This window comes from Bombus terrestris, chromosome 17 (assembly GCF_910591885.1).
Source record: "Bombus terrestris chromosome 17, iyBomTerr1.2, whole genome shotgun sequence".
Taxonomy (NCBI): domain Eukaryota; kingdom Metazoa; phylum Arthropoda; class Insecta; order Hymenoptera; family Apidae; genus Bombus; species Bombus terrestris.
In genome coordinates, this window is record NC_063285.1 from 1,098,567 (window position 1) to 1,122,537 (window position 23,971).

General features: G+C 40.3%; 1 protein-coding gene across 2 annotated transcripts in view; it reads left to right on the top strand.

Annotated features, from left to right (window-relative positions):
• LOC110120155 (SET domain-containing protein SmydA-8-like) overlaps positions 1–23,971 on the top strand; it is a 56,233-nt gene that overhangs the window by 19,317 nt on the left and 12,945 nt on the right. For both annotated transcript variants that reach the window (XM_048413651.1, XM_048413650.1), the window contains 2 exons: positions 4,934–5,090; positions 22,273–22,625. In XM_048413651.1, the coding sequence (XP_048269608.1) occupies positions 4,934–5,090; positions 22,273–22,625 (510 nt within the window). The remainder of the gene's footprint in view (positions 1–4,933; positions 5,091–22,272; positions 22,626–23,971) is intronic.

Genomic DNA, 23,971 nt, shown 5'->3' on the forward strand with positions numbered 1-23,971 from the left:
TTATTGTCAGTTAAAATTAGCTAAAATGCCCCTGTACGCATGCAAACCTCCTCACATGGACGAGAATAGGTCAGCTTGAGCTGCAGGTCGCACAGCGATCCGTGTCGAACGATATGTGTGCAGCAGCTTACCCGGTACAAGTCGTAGAGAAGAAGATCATGACATTCGAAGACGTAAACTATCCCGCGCAACATTTTGTGAGAAAAGTCGTAGATTAAAAGTATTACACCAGTCTACTAATTAAAATCCATAACAACATAAAACTCATGAAATTTTCAAATAGAAAAAATTGATGTCTCCTTCAATTCTTTGCGTTCATAAGTAATTAATAAATAATAACACATATAAACAACGTTTATTGTTGTTGTTACATGTTACACAGGAAAACCACACACGTACCACAGGTGTCCAGGCTGTACATAGAAAAATTGCAACGAAAATAACAATCGTTTTATATTACAGTATGTGTTCAATATATGCTCCATTTTCTTGGAAACGAAATAGACAATAAGCACGGTACATACAACACGCACTATATACACTACACACTTCACACACCCAAATCACTCGCGTTGGAACTAAAAAAAAGATTCAAAAAATAAAAAGAATACAAAAATAAAGGAGATAAAAATATTCAAAAAATTAAAAGTGAAGAAGCTCAAAAAAGACTACAGCGGAATAACTTAAATCTATATTAAATCTACAATTAACCCCAGCTTTATGTTTATACAATTCTCCTAACAAAATCACTAGAATATGTTACATAACGAGGTAGCAGTGGAGAGTTCGTTCAGAAAAAAGTTTACGATATTCTTTACCAACACTTTCGTTTTCTTTGTATAATTTTCTCGAAATTAACCAGGGTCAGACAGGATAGCTGAGCTGCTCCTTTCAAAAGTATTATTAGGTATACCTACTGAGAAAACGAACAAGCCGCTTACCAGAAACTTAAAAGAGTTATTCAACGCAATAAGTATCATTTTTTATTTGCTGCACATTAATTTGTGTTGACATTTTTATATATATGTCGGGTTCACATTATGATTAAGATTAGGAACGTGAAGCGAATCTTCATTTGGATTAGACGTTGTTATGCAATAGAGAAGATATTTACTAGCGTAATTCCGATCATTAGAGAATTTGACAAGTAACCGTGGTAATTAGATACTCGAGATGCTAATGACAATGATCTTAGGTTCAATAACGAATCCGCGGTCAACGGAATAACAAAATGCGCTTTTTTCCAAAGCCCAAGTTGCACTCGACTTGCTCGTCTACGGTACAAGTATTACTAAACCAACTCTTTGTTAAAACGTAGAATGTTCACCGAGCGTAAAGACGCTATGTAACTCGCTAATCAGACCTCACGAGAGAATGACTTTCCGTCGCGGTGATGCTGCAGTGGGAAACTATGATGGGGTGTGTCTCAAGGCGTCGTCGAGGAAAATCTTTGTTCGGGCAGTGAGGGAAATGGGCGTTGCTGTTAATTGGTTAATTTTTACGTTGTTGATTAGAAAAGGATGCTAGCCGGCCTTGAGAGAAAGTTGCTAGCGCGAAGCGTCGTCCGTGAGAAAAGCAGATTTCCCGTATCTTACCGTAGTAGGTGATAGATTTAGGGACTGTTAGGATAAAGACTGTTTGTCCGTTTGAAGGACCTTAGTTAACTAAACTCTAAGATTTATAGCGGCTCCTCAGACTAGCTGAACATGTACTGTGAACATGCATCGACATCTGATAATCATCCTTCTCGAAGAATAGGGTCTGTGTGTGGCGAGCCACGCGACAGAAACCGTTGGAATGTTTACTGTCGCGTGCCGCTACAACTATTTCTTTTAAGGAGAGCCATAGAATTACTCCATCCCTATGTTAAGTAAAGGCGTTCATCCCATGGCCGCGGCCACGTTCAGCGACTTGTTGTCGCCTCGAGCCCAAGCTCGCTATCACAAATGTCGGACAATTGTAATTGAGTTAAATTACAGAGACTAAAATGTTGGGGGTTTTCCGAAGAATTCCAAAGGGAAGGCCCCGGTGTCTTTTCATCTCCGACGTATATATATCGGAATGGAGAGAAAAAACGCATGGGTGAACGTATTATAGAAATGCTTTATTCAGAAATGTTAGAAATTCGAATTTCCAATGGTTTTTATTCGATAGAATAATGTATTGATAGATGTATTTATTACAGTGGATTAAACAGAAAACGATGATTATTTAACGTGAACTTAATGCAGTAGTATGATATGACAACTCTCGATTAACGACTCTTGACTCTAGACTTTCAGGTGGCCAACTGAACATCAATGGCTGCGGTGCTGAAATATATTGATGGTCGTTAGACCTATTGAAGTTTCCCGACCCTTTCGGTTTATCGGCATTTGCGCTTTATCATCGACATTGTCTGTATTGTCTGCGATCTTTCCGCGGTACTATAATAGAGACCAAAGAAGCCGCTGTAAAGAGGATCGTTGTGCCAAAGACTAAACACTAGAGAAGATGTAGAGTTTTTCTAGCAATGAGACTCACTGCAACAATTTGTATTATTACACATTACTCCATAAAATGACTTTTTTATTCTTGATTTTTATCATATTTTAGCTTTAATAATCATCCCTTAAATTTTTTTACATCTGTAGTCGAACATCCTGTATATAACTCGTTCAGAATAAGGCGCTTGGAACGAATGTAGCTTTCATTTTTGTTGGTTTGGATAGCCTCAATCATAAAAATAGATATGCGTGTCAGCTAAAAACTTTGTATCTACAAATAAGACCATGAGGCATCGTGTGATGGTGAGCGAGTTAGCGGAATAATGCTCTTGCTGCTCTGCAGTCTCAAATATAATTTTCTGAGCAACAAATAGTACAGCATATTCCATATTCTTTTGTGCAAAACGGTGTTGGCATATCCTATGACTAAAAATGAGGGAAAAAATGTTGTGTTAATGCATTTCTAAAAAGTTAGAACACAAACGCGAAACAACCGACTAATTTTTCGCTCGATAAAAGGTATAGATTGACGATATTTATATCAATTTTATTTGTTCCAGTCGAAATGCAAAAAAAGTAACCTCGTTATATTACAAACTTCTCATTGATTTCTTTATATTGATTCCTGACGTGCATTAAATCATGTTACATAAATTTCTTCGTTTACAATTAAAAATCACAATTAAAAATCTGGTTGAACCAAAGAATTACTCGACGTTGTTGAGGTGCGACATTGTTGATACTCGTCGCCTGTTATATTTAAACGAAAATTTCGCTAATTTCGCATCATCATTACAACTTTTTGATAAAAAGTTTATAAGCCTATGTTTATATGATTCTTTTATTCTTAATTATGGAATATGCTGGCAATGTTTTACGATGAGTGAATAGAATACTCTATATTACATGTGTACATATGTGTGTTGAACATTTTGGCTCTACTTAACAAGTAATGTGTTATTGAACGTTTTGTCTTTCATTCGGACAAATGTGAATGCTAAGGCAAAACGACTGACGTCTACATAAACATTTTGTAGTGTAAAGTTAAATTGTTTATCATTTATCTAGTATTTCTATATATTAACCTTTTTTGCCGTTTTCATATTTACAAATAATTTGATATCACATAAATGATCTGTATATATACATATAGAAGCATTATTATGACTAAGAACACGCAAAGCAATTTTTAAAGAAGTAATAGGCTCCTTTAACTGTTTCTTAACTGTACACACAGGTTAGTCGACGAAAGTCGACAAAAAGACGTTGAGAATACCAAATAAATTTTATAGAAATTAGTCACAGTACTATTACAAAATAGATTTCAATTGCAAATCAAAATAGATTGAAAATATTACAATGTCGATTGAAAAAAATTACAACAAAATAATTTTCCAATATTTATGTAAATATCCATGCTTCTCTCTTCCCCTCTTTGTAAGTAAGACAACAAGTAATTTAAAATATTAGCTTTTGTTACAGCCATTCTTCAAAACATAAACGAATCATCAACTATGTGGACATCATTATATGTTACAATAGAAATTTGCTAATAATTGGATTGAGTATTTTTATGCAAATTCATCTTTTTGAGAATATAGATAGGGAGGAACCTCGGTAGAAAATTCTTTTATCACATTATACGCACTTTATGTAATTTTACACTTTAAAATTTCCTATGAATACCTAATATGGTCATCTACTGAGAATATTCAATATACGGGATGAAGGTAACCGGAACCACTTCGATCACTGTGCATGTCATGATTTTAGTGACAAATTTTTCAGATATAAGTTGGTTTCAAAGATGCACAGAAGGTCAAGTTTTGTTTTTTGTGAACTACTCGAATTCAAGTTACTATTTTTAGAGGTATCGCAGTGGCTACAGTTATGCCACTTATAAACTAATGTATTTTTATATGAATAGGTTAATTCTTTTCTATATAGGATTATGAGTTGGATCGACTAACATAATAAAAAGTATATGATTTTATTTAAAAAGATAGATCTGACCTTCATATGTATTTTCGCATTCTCCTACAAAGACACTAATCGCGTCAAATTCTGTCCTCTTTGCAACCATTCAACTTTTATCTGAAATACTTTTCACTAAAATAGTGAAGATGTAGTGATCGAAGTGGTTCCAGCTGTATGACCTGTTCGTGTATGTATATACATACATTTATGCTAAGGGACTGTTTCTTGTGTGTACTTGTACCTCTCATAGGTGAAAATAAATCAACGGTGTAAAGGATCACTTACGATGGTAGAATTAAAAATTTTCGCGCGAGATTAAGAAATTATGTGCCTGTTTCTGTAAGCAATTCAGCTATCGAGTATAAGGCGATGTGACCAATTCGTCAAAAATCGTGTCGAATAAATTGTCTGTTCTTAGCCTAAATCTTCTAGATAAATGCAACTGTATGAATTTGTATGAAATATTTTAGGAGACCACATTTCTATATGTTATACGGATCCATTGTGGGGTACTGCAAACAGAAGACACCATCTTCTTAAAACAAAATTTTTTGAATGTACTTGTGATCGATGCAAGGATCCCACAGAATTTGGAACAATGTTTAATGCTTTAAAGTGCAATCGAATGTAAGTTAAGTTAAAAATTAAGTCTTATAGAAATTATTATGAAAACGAAGAATGGATTACTATAAATAAAAATATTTTCCCACTTTACAATATTGTACAGAACTGATGCAAGTACAGTAGAGTCTTCTTTATGCGAATTTATAAGCAGATATACTCTTCGGATAATGGAATTTTCTGATACTATAACAATCATTATTCTCGTGTGAAATTTCATTTATTTCAAATACAAATTAAGATTAATCGATAGCTTCTCTAAATATTGAATATCAATATCTTTTTGACTGCTAAGTCACGTAATTCTTTCAACATAAGTAATTACATCGCAGCGGAAGACTTCACACACATACAAAGCACACGCTATAGGGCTCAAGAATTAACATACCTCGAAGTAGAACACTAGAAACATTTACTAGAACTAGTGATCTCAACATATTATCCACAGGAAGACCAACACACTGGCAGACGGATCTAAACAAAATTCCTGACTTGCTTAATTTTGCAGGTATAAAAGGAGTAAACGCAAACAAATTAAAAGTAACACCCAGTCTGGAGCTTAGCTCCCATCATACACCGTTAATAATAGAATACGCAAGCAAACTAATACTTTATAACAAATCAGAGTCGCTTTGCAATAGAAGCATGAAATGGCAAACATAAAGAACTAATCAAGAGCGAAATCAACTGCAATATTCCATTGAAAACACCTGAACGCATCGAACAGGCAGTAACAACATTGACAGAAATTATGCAAGAAGCAGCAGGGGCAACTATTACTTATAAACCAAAAGAAACCAAACATCCTTGACAAAATCAGAGAAAAAAGGAAAGCGAAAGTAAAATGGCAAAAACATAGAACATGTGAAAACAAAAAACATCTATACAAACTTGCAAAGGAAATAAAAAGTAAAATAAAAGATCATAATAGTAACGAATTCTCAAAATTCATAGAAACACTCTCAGTGGAAAGCCACGAACAAAATAAAGAAGCCAATAAAAATAATCCCAGCAATTAGAAAAGCAGATAACATATGGGCCTGAAGCAACGAAGAGCAAGCTACAGGATTGTTCAACCACCTTTGTAACACATTTACTCTATATAATATTAACAACAGTAAAACCAAATATCATTGAGACGAAGATGCGCAAAATACTAGTAGCTCAACTGACAAGCACCGTACCATACCTAATACAACAGTTCAAGAAATGAGAATCATAATGAAGAAAACAAAAAACAATAAAGCACCAGGAGTCGACCCAATCTATGGTAAAATCTTGAAAAACCTTCCCCCAAAAGCAATACGTTTAATCATAATAATGTTCAATGCAATTTTAAGAATTCAATACTTTCCTAATCTATGGAAGTTAGCACAGATCATAATGTTAGTTAAACCAGGCAAAAACCCACACCAAACTGTATCTTACAGAGCAATATCACTACTTCCAGTGTTTTCCAAAATAGTAGAGAAAATAATATAACCAACAATAGAACAAGAAAAATTAATACCAGATTACCAATTTGGATTCAGAAGAAAACACTCCACGATAGAGCAAAAGGCACAGGTTCGTCAACGAAATTTTACCAGCAATAGAAAGGAAACAATACTGTACAGGCTCCTTCATGGGCATTGCGAAAGCATTTGACAAAGTGAACCATGAAAGCCTCTTACAAACAATCAAAAAAACACTTCCCGGAATAAATCCACCACTTACTCAAATCATACCCAAGCAACAGAACCTTTATAGTAAAAATAAAGGATGTATATTCTGAAGTAAAAGACGCTGCCTGAAGGCAGGGGTACCGCAAGGAAGCGTCTTAGGCCCAATATTATACACACTATACACGGCCGGCATACCAACAACTACCAACAGCAAAATACAGACATTCGCGGACTACACGGCTGTGCTAGTCAGGCATACTAATCCAGCAACAGTAGCTACATTACTACAAGAGCACATCACAAAAATAGAAAAGTGGCTACAAGATAAACAAATAAAAGCAAACCCCAATAAATGCCACCATATTACATTTACACTAAGAAAACAGAAACCACCAAATATCCAATTGACTGGCACGCACATAACACAAACAAGGCAAGTTAACACGTTGACGCCGGCGCCGATATTCAGGGTTTTCTCTATGATGTGGCGCCCGACTGCACGGTCTGCTTCGTACGGCTGCGCAGCGCCAGATTAGACTGTTCAGCACTGTTAATTTATAGCAAAATTACAAAAGCTATACGATTCCTGTTGGGTTCAATGAATTCCGTGGACTTCAACTAATACATTGATATAGAATAGTTTGGCAATATCAATTTGCAGATATCTATAAATATTAAGTAAAGCTGATGGGACCAACTTTGACCCTAATTTTGGAGTACTCTTTTCGATTTTTCTCAAACAGTAGAGATCTGACGCGAATTCCGACTATTGCAACGTATACCAAACAGTGCAAATAAACCAACTACTTTGCATCATTAGTCTACATCCACCTTGAGCGGTAATATTGTTCAAGGGGCGCAACCTCAAGATAACAGTTGCGCCTGACTCATCGCCGTCTAATTGATAGGTCGCAACAAGTTCTGTATCAAATTCTTACAATTAGCAGTCACTAAATTGAATTAAGGAAAGAATACATTGTATACGAACACCAATACAATATGTACATGCCTGAAACAGAAAAGGGCACCTATTACTGAGAAGTATCATGTTGGAATAGCAGAACGTTCGAATAGTACTGTATTCGGATAACGGATGTTCAGATAAAGAAGGCTCTACTGTAATAGAATTTAGAAAAGGAAGCACAATTTCGTAATTGTTTCTATATTCGCGGAGATATAGAGGATGTTTCAAACTATTACATTATATTTCGAATATAAATCTTTTAACACTTAGCCAACCGGCGCGCGTCACAATGAATTATACGTTTCCACCGCGCATTTTTCCAAGTATCGAGGACCAATATTCAGTACATAAGTAACAAAAAGGTCTAAAAATTATTTAAGTAATTAATTATATTTTGTGGTAATGATTTTATTTAACGATTTCACATATTGTTTATGCAATACATCGTGTTTAAAAGTATAAAAAAATATAGGTAATATTAAAAACGTTCAAGACGATTAAAGATAAATAACACAGCTTGAACGTGAAATTAAAAATTCATAATGCATTTTAATATTTTTCTACAATGTAGTATCGTTCGATCATAACTCTATTTAGTCATAACGGATAGTGTAACTTTTTAATTAATTTTAACACCACTAAATTGGCGTATTTTGTTATATACTGTACATTATAAAAGCAGAAAAAGTGGCGCAATTAATTGGGAACAATTCCAGGTAAACAATAACTGATAATAACAGCGAAAAAATAAAACACGTTGCTAAAGCCAAAAAGGGAGGTCTCCCTATTCGGTTGCCTAAGTGTTAAAAAGCTTGTATCATACAATTTCATGGTTACGGGAAATGTTTACAAAATTATTTATCTCAAAGTTTAACTTGTGATGCATATATCAATACTTTATCCTTATTTGATGTAAGAACAAATGTTTGTATTTGTAAAATGTATCCGAAGTATGCCACAGATATATCCGGAAAATATTTCACATCACACACTTCTTGACCGACGTCTGTGTTTCGCTATTTCAATTTGTTATATCCCAGTTAATATTTTTTATTACTATGATATCTTCTTCTATCTGCCAACAAAACAAATATTACTAACAAACGAGGAAGATCGCTTTGATATAACTGATCAAAATGTAACATACGAGTTAAGAGAATGCGAAGATTAGAGATTCGGGTCAGATCATTGTTTTCCTTTTAAGGGGGTATTTTAGTCTAGAGGTATGAATTTCGAGCGATTTTTGAAGCTCTGTATAAACGAAACAAAAAATATTTTTACTATCCATTTTTTTATGATTTGTATCTTGATATTTTAAGATTACATAAAAAATTAACCGAAAAAGACTAAAAATTCACAAAGTTATGAGCTGGCAAAGTGGAGGTCCAAAGAAAGGGTGTCCTGGCGTGCATGATATCGACCCTTCTGGTCGTCTGAAACAAAAAAGCTGAACGGATTCTTAATTAGAATAGATTCGACTATAGGATGAACCTTGGAAGAGTCAACAAATTATTTTTTCACAAAATGGCGGCCGTTTGAAAATAATTTTCCTTTTTGGCATGTTTTTTTGGCACTTCCGAATTTTTTTAAAATAGTAAAATTAAAAATTTTAATCCGACCATGGTTGAGGCGATAGAAAAATATATAAAGAATATTCGCACCAAATCTCAAATAAATCGATTTATTGGAACTTGAGATATCGTGCACGTCAACTTGAAAAAAGTAATTTTGAGAAAAACGCGTTTAAAGTTTTGAGACAAGTTTACTCGGTCAACAGTCCTGCCCAAGCAGCCGAGATAAACGGACATGGGAAACAGTGCTTCAGTGAAAGTGCGGCAAGTGGGAAAAGAAACACACTTTGGGGATGGCGGCAAGCAGAACGGACACGTGCACGTCGCTCCGTAGGCATAACCGAAATATCTGGGTATATTAAAGAATTCGGGCGGAAAGTGCACGAAAGTGAAGTTTCTAGTGCTCCGGAATGAGTGGGAACACAAGAAATAGGTGAGCTCGCTGGTATAAAAGCGAGAGAAACGATTGAAAGTGCTGTGTGTGAAAAGTGAGGTTAGGGGCAGAGCGGGGGCCATCTTGGGTCGCGCGACCGAAGCGCCACCGTGCGGGCTACCTGGGTAACCAAGGAGTGGTGGAGAGCGCCACCGTGGAGGGCCAGTCGAAACTCCCCGCGTCGAACAGACACGAATCGCATACACGCGGAAGTATACAGTGGGATTATACGACGACCGGCTAAGTCGAAGGACATCCATCTCAAACATACATATATATATATATATATGTATATTAAGACACAAACACAATAATGGACAAGTACTGTAAGTCAAGTAAACTTACGGCTCATGGGGTTTCGGAGCTTCCAGGCCCCGTCGGGGATTCGAATAGCGTCCCAGGCTCGACCCGACGGCCACCCAACGACTGGACGAACGGCGAGGGGAAGGTCGATCCCAGGGCCTCCCCTCGTTCGGTAAACGCGACCGGGGACCAAGAAACACCCGCAGTTGTCACAGAGGAAAAGACGTGCAAGAAAAGCACAAGAAGATACCTCGAATTTGATGAAGACATCGCGGGAATCATCGAGGATGTCGAGATGCCAATGCAGGCACTCAAGGATAAGACACCACCCACCGAAAAGGCGACCCGAATCGCCAAGGAAAAAATCTTCAAAGGTGACAAGATCACCAGATATATGAGAAAGACCCCAGTGGAGGGGAGCGCGTGCAAGACAACGAGAAGCCTGGCCAGGAGCCAGCCGAGGGCAACGAGGGACGAAGCGGCCAGCACCTCGGAGCTAGACACACCGGCGGAAATGTCGGACAGCGGCAGCGAAGCGGCGGCACCAAGGGAATGTTTCAGGAGGAAGGCCATGGCGAACAGAGCAACCGCCGAGACCGAAGGCAACGACGAGGACAGTATCGTCATTAAGATGAGCGAATGGAAGGCGATGACGGAAATCATCACAGAAGTCTTCCGCGAAATCCAATACATAGGTAGCAGACTCTACCTCATGAGCAAAAAGGATACCGACATCAAGAAAAGGAGGGACGCCATCAGTAAAAAAGCGATCAAGCTCCACTCGATGTTGGACGAGATGAGGCTCAAGAGGAACGCGAGGACAGTCGCGGCCACCAGGATGACCACCCCTCCGGGGAGGAGTGAGGAGAAGGAAGGAAAAAGGAAGGAGATATCGCCCGTCGAGGGGAAGGGCGACACCAAGAGAAAGAGACCAACGACCGTGGAGGCCTCATACGCAGGAGCCTGTGCCGGCAACAGCTCGGCAAAAGCGACTACGGAATGCACGGACAGCGATGAAAAGGAAGACTGGATCCCTGTCCGCGGAAGGAGAGGAAAAGGAACAGACACGCCGACGGTGGTCAGGAAGGCGAACGCAGGAAGGGTGGCATTGGACAAGCCAAAGAGGCCGGAGGGACCGAAGAGGATACGTAACAGACCCGAAGCCATCCTCGTCAAAGTAGGGCAGGACAAGGAGTGGATCCAGGTCTACAAAGACGTGATGGGGGAAAGGGAGATCCTAAAAGAGAGCTGTGGGATTAGGAGGACCAGAACAGGTGACATCCTGATCGAGCTGAAAGCAGGTAGCAACGCCAAAAAGACCGCGGCGGATATGAACACGGCGCTAAGAGGCAAGGTGAGAGCGCTACCAATGCGCGACAAGACCTCCGTAGAGATCAGGGATATAGACCCGCTCGTAGGCAAGGAAGAACTAGCCAGGGAGATAGTAGAGCAACTGGGCGTAAGCGTCATCACTGAGGTCGAAGTAAAGACCCTAAAAATGGCGCCGTGGGGCACCCAATCGGCAATAGTGACGATACCGAAAGCCTACCTGGCCAAAGAGGGGGTGAGCCGGAAGATCAGAACCAGCTTGACGATAGCCTCGATAAAGGCACTACCCAATGTGGTAAAGTGCTTCAGATGTCACATGTTTGGGCATATCGCGAACAAGTGCACGGCGATAAGCCCTGGAAAGGAGATTTGCAGGAAGTGCGGAGCCAAAGACCACACGATAGCTGCCTGCGTCAACGCACCCTGCTGCTCCATCTGCAGCAAGGAGAAAGGAGTGAAATTTGACCACGTAACCGGATCCCTGGCTTGCCCAGAATGTAGAAGGCGGTTGAAAGCGAGTAAATGAGGATACTGCAGATAAACCTCAACAGATGCAAGCTGGCGCAGGACATGATGCACCAATGCGCGATCGAACTTAGGCCGGGTATAATAATAATTTCCGAGCCGAACAGGCAGCTACCGCACTGGTTTAATGACACCAAAGGAGGCGCCTCGATATGGGTCACACTCCTCAATGGCAAGCTGCCTGATGAAACAACGGAGGTCAAGAGCGACGGGATAGTGGGCGTCCGCGTCGGCGACGTCTTCTGCTTCAGCGGATACTGTTCGCCCAACATAAATAAGCGAGCATACTGCAAATACATAGACACGCTGTCTGCTATGACGAAGAGCGTTGCTAGAAGACACGACAAGGTCGTTGTGGCCGGAGACTTCAACGCAAAGTCAACCTGTTGGGGAGGATCGACCACAGACAAGAGAGGGAGAGTCTTAATGGAGGCACTAAGCGGCCACCGGGTGTTTCCATTGAGGCTCAAGGAAAAGTACACCTTCTTCATGAACGGGAAGACGAGCTTCCCCGACATAATAAGCGTATCCAACAAGGTCAGCGAGATACACGCCGGAAGCGCGGTCTTGCACAAATACTCGGCCTCGGACCATCTGTACGTGCTCCACAGGTTTAAGACGAGGAAGTCCCGAACCGTATCGAAGTTCTACAGGTACGTGACCAAGGACATGTCGCCGGAGGAGTTCCTGAGCAGATTCGACGACACACTGAAGAAGGAGGACCTCAACGCGGCTATCGGAGAGGATGGGGCCGAGCCCTTGCAAAAGAGCATCGAAGGTACGTGCGAAGGGATGCTAAGGAAGTCGAACGGTGCGGCGAGCCGCAAGTACGCGAACTACTGGTGGAACCCGATGATCGCGGAACTGAGAGCGCAGGCGCACAAAGCGCTCAGGAAGGTGACGAGAGAAAGAAAGAAGAATGCCGGCAACACCGAGCCCCTCGTCAACGCCTACAAGGAGATCCGAAGGCAGATAAAAAAGGAGATCGCCTGTAGCAAAAAACAGCTTGGGCAGAATACTGCAAGATACTGGAGAGCGACCCTTGGGGCAAACCCTATCGCACGGTCATGAAGAAATGTAAAAGCAAGGGACCAACAAACGACATGCCGATCGACATGGTGAAGGCAGTCCTACAGAGGCTATTCACCTTGGGACACGGATCCCCCCATTATGAGGGCCGCGAAGAGGCAGAGACCGAAGAAGAAGGAGATATTAGCCTCAGCGTCGCCATCGGCGAAGGCGATGTCATCGATGCCGCCGGAAGAATGAACACCAAGAAGTCTGCAGGAGTCGATGGCGTGCCGGGCGAGATCGCGAAGCTGGTAGCGAGTCGCAGGAGCGAGCTCGTGACAAGGGCGTTCAACGGCATCACCGAATCAGGAAGGATCCCAGACTGCTGGAAGACGGCCAGAGTAATACTGCTAAGGAAACCGGGAAAGGATCCCAGTTTCCCCAACGCGTACCGGCCGATAAACATACTCCCAACCATGAGCAAGATCTGGGAAAAATGCTTTAAGAAGATCATCGAGAGATGCATCGGGATGGACCCATTCCATCGGAGGCAATATGGCTTCAGAAAGAAGAGGAGTACGGTAGATGCCATCACGCAGGTGATGAAGTTTGCCAACATCTGCAAACAGAAGAAGGTAATATGCGTGATGATCACCCTGGATATTAGCAATGCCTTCAATTCGCTCAGCTGGAAGAGCATATACGAGGAATGTGACAAGAGGAAGCTGCCATGGAAGGTCAAAAGGCTAATCGGCAATTACCTATCCGGAAGGAGGATCATCGTGAGCAACCAGCAAGGCACGGTGGAGCACGAGGTGGCGGCGGGAGTTCCGCAGGGATCCATCCTCGGACCATTCCTGTGGAACTTGGTATATGACCGGTTGCTCGAGAGACTCGACAACATGCCAATGGTCAGAGCAGCCGCCTTCGCGGATGATCTGGCCATCACATGTTCCGTCGGGAGGAACGAAGATGCCTCCGTCAAGGTCAACACGATGCTAAGGATCGCCAACGATTGGTGCACGAGTGTCGAGCTCACCCTGGCGAGGGAAAAGACGGAGGTCATGCTCATCACAAGCTTGTGAGTGCCGAGAGTGGTGAAACTCAGGTTGGGCTCCTCGGACATCGAAACGGTCGATCGCATCAGGTATCTCGGAGTCGTCATTGACTCCAGTCGGAGGTTCGGTTGCGCATATCGAGATGGTGTGTAACAGAGCCGACAAGTTAATAGGAGCCCTTAGGGGAATTCTACCCAACATCAACGGGCCGCCCAGCTTGGCTCGTAGGCTCTACTACAATGTGTGGGAGTCCATCGTAACTTACGGAGCACCGGTGTGGGCTAGAGCAGCATATACCGATAAGAACAGGAAAAAGCTGAAACGAGCACAACGAACGACCCTGTGCATAACAACGACGGCATACCGTACCGTCTCCCACGCCGCACTTTGCGTGTTGACCGGGAATCTCCCGATTTACATAAAGATAAAGATGCTCGGAGAGACCTACGAGAGGAACAAGATCCATGGGTCCAGGATTGACACGGATGACGGCTCCAAGCTGAAGGAGGAACTGGAGGCGATTCGCAAGAAGGCCCAAGAGGACTGGCAGAAGGAGTGGAACAACTACAAAAAAGAAAATATCACAAAGAAGCTATTACCGAGTGCGCTGCTATTTACCAAAAAGAAGATGGACATCGATCACCACACCATGCAGCTGCTAACCGGGCATGGGAGCTTCGGGGTCTATAGGAAAAGGATTGGCAGGGACAGCGACAGCAACTGTCTCGACTGTGGAGACCCGAACGACGATGCAGAGCACGCCCTCTTCGCGTGACCGAAGTGGACGGACAGAAGGATCGAGCTGGAGAACGCTCTGGGAGGGAAGATAGACGTGGGCAATCTGATCGCCACGGTGACCGCCAAGGACGAGAGCTGGAATAAATTCAGGCAATTCTGCAAGACCGTCATGTGTCACAGGAGGGTGACAGCGAGGGCCTGGGAAGAGGCAAGGAGGAGAACGAGCGTAACAACAACGAGCGGAGCAATGAGGGCAAGAACATGGAACAACGAAAATCCGCAGAAGGAGACCAGCCCAGTATTCTGAACTGGCTGAGAGGACGATATGAGCAGTAACTGCCCGAAGAAGTAGATACAACGGGGCACGAAAGGACAACCCTGATGACTGCCGACAGGTTTTACCGGGGTTGTCTGCCCTCTAAGAGGAGGAAGAAGGAGGAGGGGTTTTTAATGGGTATGGCAACGACATCCGACCGACTCCCACATAACCCAGTGATGCGGGTCACTGGGCATGCGTAATAGCATTTTCCCCTCCCCACGCAAAAAAGAAGTGGGAAAAAAAATAGTAACGTCAACGCCCATCGCTAAATGGTGGAAAATGCAAATACCAACAATAAAAATTACAAGCAAAGGCGAAACATATTCTACGAATAGAGCTACAAGCATAACAAACCCAAGACAATCGCTAAATGAAGAACAGGAGTATTCAATTATAAATGAAATAGATATGGAATCAATACAAAACAATTATGAGAATAAAACCAACAATGAACTAACTCATCAGGACGAAAGCTGGAAGGTGGCAACTTGCAACAAAAAAAGAAAAGTAACACCATGCACAAGCAGTAGGAAAGCTATAGTAGCAAATAAGCAACAATGGCTACAAGAAATCAATCTTCGAAACTCCTTCAGCACACTGCCAGAAGAGAAAGTAACAGACCCAGTTGAAAAACCAATAACCCGCATCGCTAAACCACCACCAATCTACATAGATGCTCAAATAATAGACCCCCTCATTGAACTACTAAACAACACGGCAGGAAAAGAAAATTATAGCATAAAACAACTAAAAGTAGTCCAAGTCAAAGTTCGGACCAACACCCCAGAAACATTCAGAAAAGTGACAAAAGCACTAAAAGAGAAAAACGCGGGGTATCACACTTACCAGCTCAAAGCCGACAGAAGTTTCAAAGCAGTAATCAGGGGATTACACCCAAAAACAAACACAAACAACATATGCGAGGAACTAGCAAAAATCGGACACCAGGTAAGATCAATGAACAACATAACCAGATACGATACTAAACAGCCATTACCGCTATTTCTAATAGAGCTTGAACCTAAAAACAACAACAAAGAAATATTTGAAATTAAAAAAGTTCTAAACACAATAGTAACAGTGGCGCCACCAAGACATAAAAAGACATACCGCAATGCATACGGTGTCAACAATATGGACACACAAAAAATTACTGCAACAGAAACCCGGCGTGTGTCAAATGCGCAGAAACGCACCTAACAATAAACTGTCCATACGTAGGAAAAATAAACGAAGTAAAATGCTTCAACTGCAATCGAAACCACCCAGCTAGCTACAAAGGCTGTGTAATCAGAAAACAACCGCAACGTAAACTGTTTCCGCCGCTACGAAACAGGGCGTACAATAACTTACAAGCGCAACAGGATAGCACAGAAACTGAGACAACTCCAAATTCACAGCACGCAATGAACACTAACCACAGTAACACCAACACCTTTGGTAGCTAAAGTTCTGCTCGGGCAACCGAGGTAAACAGACGTGTGTAATCAATCATGTGCTCCAGTGAAGTGATTCAGAGAAGTGTTTCAAAGTGAAATAAAATTAACGATTAGTAATAGTGAGGGGAAGTCCAACAATGCAGCAGCAGATACCAACAATTAAAATTGCAACTGAAAGAGAAATGTATTATATAAAAAGGTCGGTAGGAGGAGTGCAGTCACAATAACGAAAGATGTTACCAGGACGAAAACTGGAAAACGTAAAATAACTCCAGGAACAAGTGCCGCAGGAAACTTAGATACAGAAAAGCAGCGATGGCTACAAGAATTACCATTAAAAAACTTCTTCAGCTCATTAACTGAACAGTCGCCTTAGGTAGCAGCTATTTAGCTATTTAATCCTAAGCCAGAAAAATTGTGAAACTTCTGATTGATAACAGGTCATAGGACTTTTGCGTTCTATATAACAATACTTTTACCTATGGAAAGATTCCCTAAAAATAAAAAGAGATCTGCCTATTTCTTATTAAGAAACCGAGGAGGGAGAGTTGTTTCCTCCCCATCCGATTGCCAACCATTAGAGATCTTCTTAAGCATTATGTAGATACGGGAATGTGTAATTGAACCCAAATTGTCTCGCTCTGGGGCCTCATAGTCTTGCAAATTTTCAAATCGGTATTAGAAAATGGAGAGGATCCATTTTCACAGAGTGGCAAAGCTTGCGATTTATTTAAGGGTTTGCACATAGTGACAATGAAGAATGCATTTAACACCCTAAAGTGAAGTTCTATCCTACGAGAAACTGATAATAGGAATTTCTCACAAGTAATCAAAATAGTTTCGATGAATTGTTTTCACTGCATTTGAGTACAGACACATTTTGACTGATTTTAAAACAGGTATGAATAAAATTTCTGTTCATAAGGAGAGGGATAGTCCACAGGATTCCATACTGGGACCAACTTTGTGAAACATTATCTATGATGGCGTTCTCAGATATTTCTTACTACACCGACGATTTGACCTGAGGTGTATTGTGTTGTCCGTGATAATTGTAGTAGCTGACTGTAGATGTCGCTGCTGGGGTACTGCTGTATTTTTCTTATTTAAGAATCGTGGAAGAAAAATCGGACTACGAGCGCCGATATTTGAACCCGGGTCCCGAACGTTCGTAACCTAAGGCGCTAACCACTGCACTGCCGTCGTCCGACTCTAGTTATTGTTGAGTGGTGGTATTTATGCTGTCGAGTGCCGCCACACTCATTATCACAGATCTCGAACAATTATAATCGAGTTAAAGTATAGAGACTAAAATATTGGAGGTCCCGGTGTCCTTTCATCTCCGACATATATATGCAATTCCCTATTTATTTGTACGTATTACCTATATAATATATGCATTACATCAAAATCCTGAAGTAAAGTCAAATTTTTTTACTCATTCGATATGTAAATTCGACCAATCGCGGGGAGACGCAATCGCGAGGAAACACGTCAACGGGAGTCGTAAATTCCCGTTACGATTATAATAATCGACGCCGCGAGTAGATCGATCCCTTGATTTCCGTTAAGACAATAGGGGTGGTTGAAATGATATAACTCCGTGATTAACAGTGTTATAACTTATATATTTTCCAACAACTTCGTATAATCACACACACTAGTAACGTCGCTGAGTATGGGGATTGCCTTGATCTTATTCAGATTCTGACTGCCAATCTGATAGATGAAGGCTCTCGGGTCGTAGTAGACGGAGCGATTTATCAGATCCGACTTTGACTGAATCGAATCAACAGAATCAACCGAATGACCGAATGAATAGACGTCGACTGCTTGACCTCGACCGTCTGACTGACTGACTGACTGGAACTGTAGGCACTGTGAGAGCTATGGGAACTCTAAGCACCGTGAGAGCCGTAGGAACTCTCCGTCGGAGCTAGAGAAACTCTCTAGTCAGAGCTATAGGAAACTCTCCGTTGTTTTCGTTAGGTCACTACCCGCTTTCTCCGTAATTCTTAAGAGCGCGTAATAAACCCAAGGACCTTTCTAATAATCGGCCGAAAACACTTCTAGAATTAGAAAGTCTTTTCAGGCAAACAGTTTGACTTAAACCATATGTGCGAACAATGCAGTTAGGATTTCAACTTTATGTTGAAATAAAATATTAATTTGGGTCCTTGGGCCTATGGAGGGTTCAAAGGACGGCACGTAGACCGTTGGCTGTCAAGCCGCGCGGGATGGAGTGTAGATGTGTTGCGCGGCAGGACACGATATTTTAAATGAATTTCTTTATTGTGCCATCATATAACACAGTACTACATTCAATGTATATCTGTACATTAACTTAAAGTTACCAACAGAAGATAGTATGTACAACATACATATACCGTAATTTAAGTTTTCCCTGTACTTTTCCAATAAATTTATAAATTAGGAATTTTCGGAATGGTATCTAGTAGAAAAATCGGTTATTCCCATCTACCTGTAAACGTCTTCCATCGATGTACTAGATGAATTAATATTTTTTCCGGTTCTGCGACGACTGTTTTATTGAATTTTTCCGTATTTTCACCAACTTCCGACATGAGGATCCAACAAATCTTTTATTCCTCCATCAGATTCTTACCTAAACGAAAGTATCTTCCTAACGGATTGATAACCTCCATTCTATCTAATGCAGGAGTCACAGACGAATTTTGATTTAAATATAAAACGTAAAAAGCCAAATAGTAAGCTATGTGTTCGAGCTGCGCGTGACTTTTGTATCTTTTCTCGGTAAAAGTCAATATAGTGAGACTTCCAGTATCTGAAGACCTATTATCAGAATAATTTAATATTGAGACGTTCCACCACCCAAACGTATCATTAATTACACAATATTTCTAAGTATGTCCTTCTATAATTTCATATCTTTCTATTACTTTAGTGTTGAGGTAGAGCGCGTTCAGAAGTCCACAAGAAAGTGATCTTCAGACATAATAAAGTCTTCTTATTTCGAAACGTTTATGAACCGTTAATGGACCTTCTTTTCTTGTACGTGGAGAAATCCTCATGGACACTCCGCTGTTGCTAATAATCGATAACAGCAGAGTAATGTCGAACTCTTACCGACTAAAACTCCACGATGCCCATCCTACGCGTATGATAGGAGTGCTCCAGGAACCTCTTATGAATTGTCTTCAGTTGTACCCCTTTCCCCCGTCCTCTTGTTCGAGCCAGTTTTAATGATTCTCCGACTGTTGAATTTGGTGTTAGAGGGGGGAGGGCATTGTCCCTAGCGCTATCCCCCCTTTTAGTCGTGGTCCGTTGAGACGACGATGGAGCGGCTCCAGACCGCCTGACCGCCATCCCCCTCCATCGCGTTATCCTACAAGGGTGTGAGTTTTTCTTTCTCTCCCTTTCTGCTCGTTCCTTTGCGAGCATAACTCGCTCGCAAAAGAGGCGGGCAGCCTCGTATTCCTGTGGCCCGCTCAGCATCGCTTGTACAATCGCCGAGGGGGATCAATCTTTTACCTATGACGTGTCACAGGGTGTAGCGGGACAGCTCCCATGCCGGACAAAGCTTCAGCGTGTGCTGCGTCGTGTCCCTACCCTCCCCGCAGTGGTGATAGATGTCCGTCTCTCCCGTCTGATTTTCCTCAGTTACTCGCCGAATACGTCGTGTCCCGTGAGCACCTGGATCATCCTATAGGTGAGCGGGAGGTCGCGGCAGCTTCTCCATGTTTCTCAGTTTGGAAGGACCGCCTCCGCGTCTCGATGTTCGCCTCTCTCGTTGTTCAGCTGGGATCGCCACTGATCCCACGCGTCCTCCTCGGCGATTCCTAAGACGTTTGGGGCCAGCATGACATTAATGGACTTAAGTGTCTTGAGACAGCGGTTTCCAACCTTTATGCTACTATGCTTCTCCTAAAAAAAAATTTCTTTCCGCGCCTCCCTACCTTTTACTTTTTTAACAGATATAATAATATAAACACGTTTTAAATAATAAAAAAAGTTGAAAACTACAATTAACAGAATAATAATAAAATTTTGCTATAACATATACGTGCTTTACAATATGAAGTTTTATTTATTTGTAGATATTATGGTATGAAAATTAATGTTTTATTAAAAAATGTTGCCGCCTCCCCTGGCAATACTCCGCGCCTTCCACGTTGGAAACCACTGTCTTCAGGTATAAATAGGATGATTCAACGCAGCTCAAGCTATTAACAAATTTATTAGATATAGCAGTAAAAAAAAAAAATATGAAATCCATAAATGATTTTAAAAATTTATATTATATTGTATTTTTTGTAATTGTTCTTGAATTATTCTTTTTGAAAAGTGGAACGATAATGATAATAAAACACGCGTGTTCTACCATCCACAAATTCCCTCATTCAAGCAGTCGTCACTCCATTAATTTCCTCCATAAATTCGAATAATGGAAATTCTACTATCCAAAAGAGCTTGTAATTCACGCTTCAATCATACTTCGAAGCTTCTTCGTCTAGATTGCTGTGAAATAATTTTTGTTGGCATTAATAAATATTATAACGACAATCTTGAAGAAGCGCTCTCAGAGGTTATGGCACCTGTTATTGATAAAAGAACGGTTAGCATCAGTGGCGTAAGAGTGGAGTAAGAGTGGAAATAATGTTCGTGTGGCGCGTTTAGAGTAGAAATTCACAAGTTAAGATCTTTAAACAGAGATTTATTCAATGAAAATAATATGAATAATAATAGTGATACAATAAATACAACAATACTAATATAATAAACTGAAATGACAAGTATTTGAATGATAATGATATAATATTGAAAGTTTGAATACGGAAGTTTATAATATTCTGAAACGTTTTCAATATGTACGATAATTGAGATGCTTAAAATCTATCTTATTAATTAAACTGACTGCGCATGTGCGACAGGCTTTGTAAATAAAGCTCAAACTCAGTAAATCCAGTAAGTTTTATTGAACAACATCGCTACTAAGAAGCTCCGCTCCTCGCTAGATCATTAGACGTGGAACGAATCTTAACTCAACCTTAAATCAACATTAGATTTATCCCAGAGTGTGTCCTTAAACCAAAAGTGTTCCTTCGTTAGCTAATTTAATCAAGTTGATCTTGAGAGCTCTACACAGACAGATAAAACCGGATCAGGCAAATTCTAGGTGATTAAGCTCTTCGCGAGCTCATTAAACTTGAAGCGAATCAACCGATTATGAGTCTCTTGGTTTCTCAAAGATCTAGTCTCTAAGTCGGTTCTTGAAGCCACTAATCAAGGAACTGAATCGAACTACCAGCCCCCTATTTATGCTTGATAGTCGTGATTATGTGGTGCACTCACGTGGATGCGCAGTGTCTGGCCTCGAATATATTTTGTTGCTAATTTTGTATAAAAAAAATATAAAAAACAAACGCGAGCTTATATTAATAATAATCCTGATTTAATCTTAAAGAAAAATACATAATTTAAACTAAAATACAATTTTTTCTAAATAAAAATAAAAATAACATAAAGTAGTCATTTTTATATTGATGGTCCAGGAATGAGAGTGGCAACGTTATAGTACTTTTAAACTAAATCTATGCTGTGGCTTATTTGGAATATGTTGCGAAGTGGCTGACGTACAATGTCAGACACTTGTAAATAAAAAAAATTAATTTTACAGCAAAAGAGTTGCTTTCAGAATCTATGATAATTACACACTCTCTTGAAAAGTATTATGAGCTCTTAAAGTCTTAAACACTTTCTCTTTAACACAAAAATACTACGAAAAGTTGGGGAACATTATTTTTCAAATTATTTGTATACAAGAATGATTTTATCTGTTTGCTTCTTTCCAGGAATTGTCCAGGATACATGTTACCAAAAACTTTTTTTGAACAGGAACAGGATTATATATGCAAAATTTGTGAATCAATTGTTCCTTATGTGGAAATTGAAAAAATATTAGAAAATATTGGTATATACCTTTCAACCATGAAGAAAAATGACATTATTGCATGTAAAGAATTTATAAGTCGTTACGAAAGTACTCTCCACCCAAATCATTTTTACAACATTGATGTAACGATTGCTCTGGCTCAATTGATTGGACAACAAACTGGAGGATTAGCAGCAGTAGAAAAAGATCTTCTCATCGAGAAAATAGAATTATGCAAAAAACTGGATAAATTGCTCAAGACACTCGTTCCTGGTAATGTATTTTATTTAAGAAATGATAACTAACGACAATTATTCCATGTTACCTTCATTTACCTTACTCATTTCTGACAAATTCAACGAGTCTTATGTGTTAAAATTAGCTGATTCACTTCACCATAGATGCGCAAAATACTCAAATACAAATACATGATGGTAGGATTTCAAGGAATTCCTGGAAACATTTTGTTATTTAATTTGTTTACTCGATTAATATTTTCTGATGCCACCGTTGTTATTGTTATAGGAATTTGACGGAGGGATCAGGGTAATTTTTAACAAATTATAATGTATTTAATACAACCGTATACCTGCCCGTCCAATACTTTCACAGAAACCCCCGTACTTCTTTACCTTTCCTTCTGAGTGTGTATTGCACATTGCTTAGGGCAGTTGAGAATTTCCCTCTTTTTGAAAATTTCCAATTCGCCGTTCTCCACTCTCTCCTCCTCGGGTATCGTGATGATGAGCGCGCGCATAACCTAAGGTTACTTTCGAGCTTTTTAACTTCCTGGCTAGGTCGGAGTTTAACCGAGTACATCATGTCATTTCCCCTCATTTTTATCCATTCCTTCTCCCAGCACTACGAATCTCTTCTAGGTGTAGTCTACTTCTCTATTTCAAAGTTTTTAAAATATACCTTTTCTTGATCAGTTCTTTCCCACCCATCTCAATCTCCCGTGTCCACCAGTATATAATGTTTTTAGCCTTTAGCTTTGTTCTCTTTCTTTCCATAGTTTAGCTACATGTCTTGACCATAGCTTCTTTTTTTAATCACCTCATGGAATTTTCGAGTACAAAGTATTAATGTTTCCTTTAGTCCTTTCCTCCATAAATAATCAATAAATAATGACACGTCATGGAGTTTATCTACGCCGTTCTTCTCAGTGGCACTCGGATTTCACATTAGGTTCTTTTAGTTCGAACTTCCCGTCAGGGGAAGTGTCCCACCCCTTCACGTCAGGGTCGACCGCAAGTGACTTCATTTTAGTAATAATAAGTATGTATAATATATAATATAATATAATAATAATAATAATATAATAATATATAATAATAATAAGTAATGTATAATAATAAGTAACTCCAGTTGTCATCATGATTACCTCTTCAATAATATTTTCCGTCGTCAATAGCGTGCCGACATAGCTCCCCAATTTGGTTCTGCCGAGGATCCACCTAGGACAGTGTCACAACGCATGCTCCGTGTCGTCTCCTTCTGTGTCGCATCCCAGCATCTAGAATGAACCTCTTTGCTGATAGCCCTATGATACACGTTCAATATCTCGTATCCGGCCAATAGTTCCATCGTCCAATGATCAATATTTCTTTTGCACTTCT